Source organism: Aegilops tauschii, chromosome 7 (genome assembly GCF_002575655.3).
Source record: "Aegilops tauschii subsp. strangulata cultivar AL8/78 chromosome 7, Aet v6.0, whole genome shotgun sequence".
Lineage (NCBI taxonomy): Eukaryota > Viridiplantae > Streptophyta > Magnoliopsida > Poales > Poaceae > Aegilops > Aegilops tauschii.
Genome location: NC_053041.3, coordinates 36,942,465 through 36,953,992, shown reverse-complemented (window position 1 = coordinate 36,953,992; position 11,528 = coordinate 36,942,465). Strand labels below are relative to the sequence as shown.

The following is an 11,528-nucleotide window of genomic DNA, read 5'->3' as shown; positions in this document are numbered from 1 at the left end:
CCGGTATTCGGGAGTTGCATAATCTCATAGTCATAGGAATATGTATAAGTCATGAAGAAAGCAATAGCAACAAACTAAACGATCATAGTGCTAAGCTAACGGATGGGTCTTGTCAATCACATCATTCTCTAATGATGTGATCCCATTAATCAAATGACAACTCATGTCTATGGCTAGGAAACTTAACCATCTTTGATTAACGGACTAGTCAAGTAGAGGCATACTAGTGACACTCTGTTTGTCTATGTATTCACACATGTACTAAGTTTCCGGTTAATACAATTCTAGCATGAATAATAAACATTTATCATGATATAAGGAAATATAAATAACACCTTTATTATTGCCTCTAGGGCATATTTCCTTCACGCCGGCCACCAGCCCCTGGAAGAGTTGCGGACCGGGGGGGGGAGCTGAGGAGGACGAGGACGAAGCAGCCGCCGGCGCCTTGGACGAGGAGCCAGAGGAGTTGCGGCCGCCCTTGGTGGCAGCGTTCGCGGAGAGGGGCCCGTGGCTGCTCTTGGAGCGGCGCGCCTCGACACGTTGCTCAGTGAGGAGGAGGCGAGAGTAGACCTCATGTGCCATCATGGGAGTCGAGTTGCCCGTTCGTTGATGATTTCGACCAAGGCATCGTACTCCTCGTCAAGTCCGTTGACGATGAAGGAGTTGAACTCGGAGTCGGTGAGCGGCTGTCCGATGGAGGCCAACGTGTCGGCATGGCCCATGACCTTGTTGTAGAACTCCGTGGCCGTGGAGTCGAGCTTCTCACACTCGCCAAGCTGACGACGAAGCGCGGAGACCCGAGCCTGAGACTGCGCCGCAAACGAGCGCTGAAGGATAGTCCATGCCTCATGAGACGTCTTGGCAAAGACGATGAGCCCGGCCACAGCCGGAGTAAGCGACCCCTGGATGGAGGAGAGGTTCACCTGGTCCTGCCCTGTCCAAAAACGATGCGCCGGATTATAGACCGGGCCGTGCACGCTGTCCACTAGCCAAGCAGATAATGGCTCCCAAGGAGCGGAAGGACCTGCGCACGCCAGAAGATGTAGTTGTCCGATGACAGCTTGATGGTGATGAGGTTGCCAAAGTGAAACGGCGGCGGCGGCAACGAGCTCGGCGAGGGGACTACCTGAGGTGAACACACCATGGAGGCAGAGGGCGCCACCATGGACGCAGCCAAGGGCGCGGATGCCGCGGGGGCAGGGTGCACCTGTGCCGAGGCCGATGCAGGGAGGCCCACCATCCAGGCCGATGCAGGGAGGCCCGCCATCCAGGCCGATGCAGGCGCCGCCAGCGGGCGAGGCGGGTCGACGGCGGCGGGGAAGGCGGACGAGGCAGCGGCGGTGTGAACCGCGAGCGCCTACCTGGGCGACGAGGCGGCCGATGGCGGAGTCGCGAAAAAGGAGCCAACGCTCCTCGTCCCGGTCGGTGATTGCACCGCGGCGGCATACAGTGGCCGAGAAAGGAGAGCCGCGAGGGAGGCCGGCAAGAAGCCAACGTTGGAGGAGTCGGAGGCAGCGGCGCACGACATGTCGGTCGCGGCGCGATCGGAGAGGAGGCGGCGGCGGAGGTGGTGTCGGCTGGTTACGGTTTTGGGGGGAAGCGTTGTTGACCTAGTCTGATACCATGTGAGACAATAGGTTTGAAGGAACCGGCACAACCCTCTAAAGGCGGCCTATCACATATATATATATATATAATGAAAGGATACAACGTTACATCATACATACACATATACAGAAGTTATACAGTCTAACAATGCGGCCATTCGTGCACGTACGGGTGGGAAGAAGTCGGAAAGGAGTGAAGCGCGCACTGCCGTGCTACACTGTTAGGTGCTCATGTATGTGCCTTGCGTGTGTACGTGCAACGGGTTGGTCACCGCGCCCATAGCTAGCCTAGCTATTTGGAACACGTGATATAAAAAGCGCAGGAATATTAAAAGTGTAGGGGTACTATATCCACCTGCACATCTGTTCAAAGCGTCGTGTCCTGGACAAGTTGTACCAGCAATTTGTTAGGAACACCTCATCAATTGGTCAAATGTGGTTCCAGGTGGAATATGGGGGTAAATCTGGCTTGACAAATTTCCATCCTTTGTATCAGATTGTGTAGCTGGAGATTCTGCCAGCACTGTTTTATAATGGAATGCTGAGTGTTCCTTTCAAAAAGTGGAATATGGGGTACAAAACGTGCTTCACATCATTGCAAAAATATAAATATAAGTTTTTTTTTTCCTTTTCCTCTTTCTCTCGCCTGCATCTCTCTCCCGGCGGTGCTGAATAGGGAGCCAACAAAGCACGGGCCGACGCGGTGGCAAGCGACGGAGGAGACAACGTCGATTGCGGAGGAGGTGTAACGGGCAGCATCGGGCGGTCGGGAGGCGCGGCGGAGCGGCGGAGCGGCAACGGGCGAACGAGGAGCTAGGGAGGTGTGTGGCCGGATGGGGGTCCGGCAGCCCGGTGGTCGCTAGCGGCAGGTGGCATGGTGGTCCAATAGTGGACGGCAGCGTAGGTTGTCGGGCAAAGGCGGCTGACCCCGGTGGTGTGGTAAGGTGGTGCCGAGGTAGGCATCTGCCGGTGGATGGCAGGGGCACGCGGAGGCGTGAGGTTCGCGCGGTTGGCACCCACCACCATCAATTGGATTATATGGGAATATGCATCTTTCACTTTATATGGGAAAAAATGGGATGTTTTTTAATAATTACAAAAGAAAATTGAGTTTATGAGAGCTGTTGGAACATGTTTTTTGTGCTAATTTCCCCTGTATGTGATTTTTTGTTTTGAAAATATGAAAACTGCCGGAGATGCTATGAGGAAAGCACCCATGGAGGCATGGAGCACCACTTTCTCATACATTCGTAAGATCTGACGACCACTCGTTTCATGAATCGCCAAAACATTACCGTGCAATTATGTCGATACTATAAGGATATGGAAACATATCGTCAATTTACCATTTCATAGGTGTACTCTCGACTGAATGAAGTCTATGATCGACCAAAGTCCCGCCCATCTTCTCTATCCGGATAGAAATCTCATTTCACTACTGGAATCGACTACTTTGTCGAGTGCCCGAGAAACTCGGCGAAACTGGAAAAAAAACTCGGCAACGACACTTAGCTGAGAACTGTTCTCGGCAATAGGCATACGGAGTATAACCCTCAAGCAAACAGAATTTTGTCGTGAGCCTTCTATCAGGGACTCGACAAAAATATTGCCAAGAACCAAAGGGGACCTCTCGGCAAAATAAAGTGACTTCACAATTCGAACAGAGATGGCGGTTGCCACATGGCACATCTTTTCCTAGTCTTACTTACACATGCCTCGACAGACACGAACGAATAGGAGGCTGCCACGTCAATGTTTGTTTGACAGTGGGGCCCATGCCTTATGCCGAGTACCTTATTTGGCCGAGACCTCCTCGCTCTTGGCCCCAACCTTGTCCCGTCTTTCCTCCTGTCCCGAAGCTCTCACATCCGGCGGCATTCGGGGCCTCCTTTGGCGGCGTTCGTAGCTCCCTTTCCCGCGGTGGCGGTTCTAATCGACGAGTTGGCTTCATCTTCGTCGAATCTTGCTCCGACGGCTTGGGATTGCTCAGACTCTAGCCAGGCAAAATCCTTGGTCGACGTTTTGATGCTGGCAGCGGCGACACACGTGGGTGCCGTCCCCTTCTTCAAGGCGCTACCACAGTCGACATCTGTGCCCCTCTTCGAGCAACAGGGGAAACCCTAGGTCCGACTATACAGATCGGGTGGCCACGGCATCTCGGCGTCGTTCTCCTTTGTGAAGGCGCTGTCTTGTTTGCTCGCGGTGTCCTCGGTAGTAGTTTTGGAGATTGGTCGTCATGTTAGTTTGGTTTGGTTTGCTTCCCAAGACGGCGAGATTTCGTTGTGTTGTTTTCTCTTTCTGGGCCGAGCATCCCATGTCTCTCTGCTCCAGACATCATGTTCACACCTACTGCATTCGTGTCGTGTGCAAGGTTTTGGTTACCGATGAGGCAATTTTACCGACGGGGACTGGTAAATGTGGTTACCACGGTTACCGAGAAATATTGAGAATATTTCGAGCGAATTTTGTAGTTGAATTTTGAATTCAAATAAGTGAATGAACGAATATTCGAACCAGAGACCTCTCAAAACAGGAATTAGGTTGCTACCAACACGCCAGAACCAACTCTTATGGCATTAATTAGATCATACGTACTTTACAGCAAATCGAGTGTTTAAATTCAATTTTTTTTAAAAGATGGTATTTTTTCCTCGGTATGGCGATTTACCGAGGGGCACGGAAATACGCGGTAACCATGGGAAATCTTGAAATTTCGACCGGTAACCAAAACAGTGGTCGTGTGTTGTATCACCACTTATATTCACTCTTAACTTCTTCTATCAATGAAATGATACACAAACTTTGCGTATTTGCGAAAAAAAAGAAACAACTAACAAAAAAAATGCACATGAGAGCTTGCATATCTTCAAATTAACAGTAAATCAACTACAATTCCATCTGCAACTTTGGTTAATTAATTAGGTACTGCTGGCGCTGATATAGTATAGCTTGAAATATCAAAGTCAACAGCGCCGTTGTTCTCCTGTGACAACTTATGCTATCAATAATTTTCAAAGGCAATTATTTCTATCAATATCTAGTCTCTATCCTGGCTTTTGGCTCCTGTAGGGGGAAAAGCAGGAGACATATATGCACAGCGGGGCCCGGGCCGAACCCTACAACTGAGCTGCAGAATCAATATCCACCCATATGCACACGTTTCTTTATCGGTTTACCAGAGAAGTCAAGAAAGCTGCTCCATTGATTGCTCTGGGCTCCCTCCAATAGCTAACCTCGATGGATCTTCGGCTGGGAAAGTTAGCGAGCTAGTACTGCTCCTATCCTCCAAATAAAATTGAGCAATGCAACATTTACTACCTTGTGGAACTTGATTTCCTCTTATAATTTATGACAACGTCACGCATGAACATGAAAGAAAAGAGAGAAACGCTTCTGCAGCTTAATTTCCTCTTATAATTTTTTGAAAGTATTTCCTCTTATAATTTATGACAGCGTCAACCGTGAACATGAACGAAAAGAGAGAAACGGCTGGCGCACACACATTGATCGACCGTTCCTGTTGCTGTCTTGCTGATCGACGGTGCTGTTGTTGCTGTTCTGTTGCCATGGTGGTTATGCTGGCCATGCTGTGGTGCCTGATGATTTTACCCGGGATCAGTTCGGCTTGGGGAGTGGTTTTCGTGGAGATTTTTAAGGTCACGTGTCCTTTCTCGGGAGCTCCTCTCTCTCTCTCTCTCTCTCTCCCCTTGCCGGCGGGGGCCACCGTCACCGTGGTCTTGGCGTCTCCCTCTCAAGGTTGGTGGCACTTCTCCTCTCCAGAACGAACGTAACTAATCCCATTACAAGGCTAGCTAGCTTGGCAGTAGCTATATATAACCACCCCCATCCGTTGCCATTGTTTCCTTGCACCCCATCACCGGCAACAACTTCATTCCCCTCGACTCGACACCCCTCCCCTCCTACCCCCTCCCATCAATTGTTGCTGGTTGTAGGCTATAGCTTGGTGCATCATTTCACTCCAACTACAGTAGTGTCTTCTTTATCGATCCTATTGTGATCGTTGTGTGTGTGAGATTCACCCATCGACCATGAGCATCTCCGTGAACGGGCAGTCGGTGGTGCCGCCGGGGTTCCGGTTCCACCCGACGGAGGAGGAGCTGCTCACTTACTACCTCTCCAAGAAGGTGGCCTCGCAGCGCATCGACCTCGACGTCATCCCCGACGTCGATCTCAACAAGCTCGAGCCATGGGACATCCAAGGTTCGTGAGTTCCTTCCCTTTCCCCTTGCGAGTAGTAGACTAGTAGTGCATAATGCACGCATGTGATCGGAGTAGCGCTCAGTACTCAAGGATGGTGAACTAATTTGCCATGGAAAAACGCATGCAGCGCGGTGCCGGATCGGAACTGGCCCGCAGAACGACTGGTACCTGTTCAGCCACAAGGACAAGAAGTACCCCACTGGGACGCGCACCAACCGCGCCACCGCAGCCGGGTTCTGGAAGGCCACCGGCCGGGACAAGCCCATCTACTCCGCCGCCGGCCGCATCGGCATGCGCAAGACGCTCGTCTTCTACAAGGGCCGTGCCCCACACGGCCACAAGTCCGACTGGATCATGCACGAGTACCGCCTTGACGACGCCGTCGCCCCTGCGACCAACACCGTCTTTGCTGCCGGCGACGCAAGTTCCTACTACTCCGGCATCTCATCCCCGGTACGTGTACTGTACCACGTGATTCCAGTTCACGCTATACTACTGTAGTATGTTGCGACTGCTTGCACGGTGGCCGACAGGGATGGAAATAGTTCGCGAGTGGTGCATGTACTTTCAGTGTATGTACAAGCGGCACATATGCGACTGTAGACGATCCACAAGGTCTAGTGAAGATTATGTCCGGGTGGTGGTTGGGAATGGGAACACACATGACATGATGCAATGGGTTAATTTGCGACTGGGAGCTGTGATTTCCTTTCGATGGGTCGGCGTCACGGAAAGGGTGGATCGAAGTAGTGGGTACTGGGTAGTAGGTTCAGCACTTGCGAGCAGACATAATCGATATTTGTTAAATTAAAATTTAAATAGCAGTGGGAAGTTATGGAAAATTATTGAGGTAAGTCCGATTTAATCTTCCTTTTAATCATGAAATTTTTGAAAATAAGAACACAATCAGATATCATATATGAATATCAGATATACTTGACATACACAATTTTTTCCGACATAAAAATATGGAGCACTGATATAAAGTATCCTAACTCATTAACCAAGCTATAGACCATATATATCAAAAACAAGAAGGTAGAATAATGTAGATGGATGAATTTGTAGAACTAGCTTGCATCCTTCCTCTTGTTGCAGAGGCTTAGTGTCGCTAACTAAATGACTTCAAATTTAACGCCATAACTGGAATTAGTGAGCTATTAGCGATATTTTCTGTTTAGCATTTAAAGTGCATGCTTTAGCTTTAGGGGAGGGCTTTCCGGATGCTACTTCACAATTTAGTTTGCTATACTGGTCGAGTAGTGGACCTTTGCACGCGGAGACACCGGCATATGAGAAACTGCTAACAAACCTCCATTACCGAGCCAGCCTTTTCTATGGTCAAACCCTAGGTACATGCATGCAGATGCATGGATATACTATTTGAGATCCATCGACAATTAAACCTTTTGAGCTGGCTTCGGTAGTAGGAAATTCAACACCATGCATAATTACGATAAAATATAATCGCATGTAATTAAGCACGTCACGACACACTTGCCTAGTCGACTGACTTTCGCTCTTGGTAGCGACCGATCGATCTGGCGGTAAATGAATTGACGGTGTTATCCGTATGATATGCGCAGGTTCGCGGCGTGGCCGGGGACCAGTCGCCGTTGGCACAGGAGGACGGGTGGGTCATCTGTAGGGTGTTCAAGAAGAACATCGTTGCGCAGCACCAAGCTGGCCAGAGCGGCGGCAGGGGCGGCGGCGCAGCGTCCAACAAGCTGGTTGGCGCCGGTGCCGTGGAGCGCAGCCAGAGCAACTGCTCGTCGACGGTGACCGCAGCCAGCGACCCCGCCAAGGCGCAGATGATGCACTGCGCCGGCAGCGACGACGGGCTCGACAACATCCTCAGGTACATGGACCGCTCATCCGCGGCATCGTGCAAGCAGGAGACCAAGCCCACCAACCCATCATCGTCACCGCTGGACCAGCTGATCAACAGCGCGTGCCACAGCGGCAGCAGCACCCTGTACGAAAAGTTCATGAAGCTCCCGCCGCTCGAGTACGGCGGCGACTGGGACGCTCTTGACCGGCTGGCGGCGTACGAGCTCAACGGTCTCTCTGACGCCGCGACGGCCAAGACGACCAACGGCATGTCCTACATCGTGGACGAGCTCGGCGGCGCCACCACGGCCTACACCAGCGGTGGCACGGCACACAGTTCCTCCCTCACCGGGGGCGGCGACGGCGACCTGTGGAGCCTGGCGCGGTCGGTGTCATCGCTACACGCGGACTTGACGATGACCTGTTTTAACGCCGTCGGGTGCTGACACTGTCCTAGCCCAAACTTGCTTATTTTTTATGAGGACATTTTTTGTATATACAACTCTTATTCAATCGCACGCACTACAGGAGTGTCCAGATTATACATAACGAGATGCAGAGTGAATATGTCCAAAGAAATGTTGTCATACAAAAAAGAGAGTATAAGTAACCTAAGATGGAGGAGGTCCTATTCAAAGTTGATGGAGAATACCGCGGGTTGATATCTGTGGTGTCAGTGCCGAGAGAGGATTCTTTCGATACTACAAACCCTTAATATTTAGGGCCCAACAATTATTCTTTTGTTGGTACTAGATTATTAGCGAGAGATGCCAGGAAGCAATCAATGAGTCACTTCCACTATCTATCATGAACTAAACCTCTCCGCGCCTAAGCTCTCCGCTTCCGCAAACACAGTTACTGTTGATGTTACGCACATTTCTTTATTCTCCTTTACAACAACTCTATTTCTTCACCACATCTCAAGTTTTGTAGGTACCATACTAATAAAGCCACTCGAAACTAGCGACACCTCGAGTGTGACCGAAATATCTGGTAAATGCCTGAAAAATTACTGGATGACACAAATATAGCGAACTAACCATAAAAAATGTCAAAAATCACATGCAATATGTAATGGACACTTTGCCTAAAAACTCATCCCATTCCCTCTCGAAATCACGACTTTTCCTTGGAAATGGTCCGATTTCTAAGAAGTATGCATCACTACTTTTGCAAACTTTCACAAATGCTTTTCACATATTTATAATGGTTATATTATGGCACAATGCTAGGTTTCATGTTTTTTTCTTTGTTTGCATTTTTTAGAATTAAAAACCAATATGCTAAGTTTTTAGTGGTCGAGTTTTGGCACCCTGATGTTTGGAATTCCATTTCTTTTCTTAGCGAAGGCCTAAAAATAGACTCAAGAAAGAAAAATCAACTTATATTTTCCAACTTTTTCATGCGCTTGCTGTTCAAATTTGAATTATACCGTTAAATGCCTTAAAAATAGGAATAGATTTTTTTTATTTATAACATCCCCAATTTTTCCCATATGGAGCAAATTACATTACGATGGTAACACCAAAATTTGGTGCTTCTCAGTAACCATTTTCTATTTTTTAAGACACTAATTGCAGTTATATTTACTTACGGGGGAATATTCAATTTTGAACTGCATGTACATAAAAAGTGGGCCATAATTTCAAACAAAATTCATATTTAGGTACTTATATATATTCATGCCTATGCGTGGCTCTGGGGCCCAGATAAAAGGAAAAAGTCTGAAATAAACCTTGAATTCGTACTCGAAGTCTGAATCGAACCTTAATCTTTTAATCCCTGAAATCACCACCTTGTATTTATCAATCCCGATCAAACTTCGCCCTAAACATGTTTGTCACGCCGGGAAAAGCACAATCCCGGCCGGGATTACTCACTTGTCTTGTGACTAGCCATCTCCATCTTTTTCCTCACCAGAATCAAAGCGGCGCCGCCGCGAACACATGCACGTACATGTTACGAAGCTGGCTACCTAAGCAGGTCGGTTGATTCAGTCTTGATGTGCTAGTACGTGAGGTAGCCGATTGCTTTGAGGATTGAGGTACACACGTACTCAGTACTGCACGCACGTAAACACGTAACATAGATCGACTTTTTTTTGCGGGGATAACATAGATCGACTTATTATCCCAGCTCATTGATCATGCTAAATGTGTACTTGTACTACAACTGCGTGCACTCCAACAGCGTCATCCCGCTGGACTACCTGTTGTTCCGGCAGAACAAGGAGGCCGTGGCATGCCTCAACGTGTCAGCCATGGCGATGGAGATCAGGTGGCGGCACAAGGGTGATGCATCCACCGAGCCGGACCCTTACTCTGACAAAGTTGAGACGTACGTACACAACAACAACTGACCGGCTCCAGCGTGTCCGCGTGTTACTAGAGAAAGACACAACAAACCAGACACCGTCGTCGTCGCATACACATACACATATGCACAGCCGTCCACTTTCTCCTCGATCCCGTGCCACGTAATCAATCCCGGTGTCCAAACAAGGTATGGGTGAAAAACGGCTAGGATTGACCAGGATTAGAAAGGACAAGGTGCCAATTTTAAGGATTGCAAGGTTAGGGTTTAATTCAGACTAAGAATACGAAATTAAGGTTTATTTTAGACTTTTCTCCAGATAAAAACCGAGCTGAGGTACTCGGCTTGGATGTATGCCATGTGCATCCGATGGGCACTCGGCTAATTTTATGGCTACGTGGTGCCCGCCGGATGACCCTTGACACAGACATAAGCCGGGCCCTGGCACTCGGCTTACACACCGCCGTTAACGTGGCTAAGCCGTCAGTTGCCTTTTTTCTTTTTTGGCGTGGGCTACTACTTTTTACTCGGTGTAACTCGTTGCCCTATCCATAACAAAGACCACCCGCGATGTTCATGCACTGTCTGGGTATACGCAGGGTGCGCATCACCGTGTGTCACATTTCGGCGAGTTGTTGCCAAGGTGAAATTACTCATCGCCGAGTGGAATGCACACCCGGCTTATAAGCTTTTTCCTGTTGTATTAATTTGCCGGTCAGAATGCATGAGAGTTCTGTCATATTAAATTGTACATCCTTGTAAAGATATATAAGAGCGTTTTATATTTATTTACATAGGGAGTAATTATCTTACTCATGAGCCCTATCTTCGCTTGTTTCTGAAACCAGATGCTAATTGCAGAGCTGATGATCTCCGTGCCGACTTTCGACCACCAGCAGAGAGGTTTTCTACAAACCACATCAGGTAGCACATCATTAAACATAAATAATATATTTTCTAATAGTTAGTTAGCTTTCCTTTGTCAAGGGCACCTATCTCTTGTCTGTTTGCCTGGACGCCAGAAGCTTCAGGCCATTCTTGACTACCATACAGTTGAACTGATGCTACACCTGGCCTACACCAAGCAGGGGACACTCCAGACAACTCTGGAGCTGAAGCCTCCTCCAGGCTAGGAAGAATGTTTCCTAGATCAGGGGCGACCACCTATATGTCCTGTAATCATCAGATGGAGACCGTCGCCATATCGCTCGCAATCTTCCTGATCATACATTTTGTTTCTGATGGGTTTCTGCTCTGATTTGGTGTGGTGGTACTGCTGGTCGTTTGGTGCGGGTGAGTCCAGAATTATAGAATGGTCCTCCGAAATAGCCTGGCAGGACCAGAGAATTGACGCTTCAAACAGCTGTTCTTTGCATTAATTTTCATTTCTGATTTTCAATTTTTGCCGGAATTTCTTCCTCTGTTCAGGACACAAGGCGCAGAGGCAGCCTACCAAATCATGTAGAGTATCCTGCATGTAACCTGGTGGCCTGTGCAACACATGTAATAATAGTATACACAAGCAAACCATTAAAACCAACCTGAATTTTTTTC

General features: G+C 48.7%; 2 protein-coding genes across 2 annotated transcripts; one reads left to right on the top strand and one right to left on the bottom strand.

The window, feature by feature from the left end:
* Positions 1-584: 584 nt before the first annotated feature.
* Positions 585-1,147, bottom strand: LOC141026723 (uncharacterized). Its single transcript, XM_073503566.1, has 2 exons — positions 1,036-1,147; positions 585-937 (listed from the first exon to the last, which is right to left on the bottom strand). Exons 1-2 carry the CDS (start codon positions 1,145-1,147, stop codon positions 585-587), a joined length of 465 nt encoding a protein of 154 aa, XP_073359667.1.
* A 4,329-nt stretch (positions 1,148-5,476) lies between these two features.
* LOC109734828 (NAC domain-containing protein 66) lies at positions 5,477-8,490 on the top strand. Its single transcript, XM_020294009.4, has 3 exons — positions 5,477-5,831; positions 5,959-6,284; positions 7,418-8,490. The coding sequence occupies exons 1-3, from the start codon at positions 5,660-5,662 to the stop codon at positions 8,105-8,107; spliced, it is 1,188 nt and encodes a 395-aa protein (XP_020149598.1). The 5' UTR covers positions 5,477-5,659; the 3' UTR covers positions 8,108-8,490.
* The last annotated feature ends 3,038 nt before the right edge of the window (positions 8,491-11,528 follow it).

Excerpts from the sequence above, each read along its gene's own strand:
- LOC141026723 (XM_073503566.1), bottom strand. The coding sequence starts at position 1,147 with ATGGTGTGTTCACCTCAGGTAGTCCCCTCGCCGAGCTCGTTGCCGCCG. Across the intron at positions 938-1,035 it reads GGACAACTACATCTTCTGGC|GGCAGGACCAGGTGAACCTC; the intron begins GTGCGCAGGTCC and ends GTTTTTGGACAG.
- LOC109734828 (XM_020294009.4), top strand. The coding sequence starts at position 5,660 with ATGAGCATCTCCGTGAACGGGCAGTCGGTGGTGCCGCCGGGGTTCCGG. Across the intron at positions 5,832-5,958 it reads CGAGCCATGGGACATCCAAG|CGCGGTGCCGGATCGGAACT; the intron begins GTTCGTGAGTTC and ends AAACGCATGCAG. Across the intron at positions 6,285-7,417 it reads ACTCCGGCATCTCATCCCCG|GTTCGCGGCGTGGCCGGGGA; the intron begins GTACGTGTACTG and ends TGATATGCGCAG.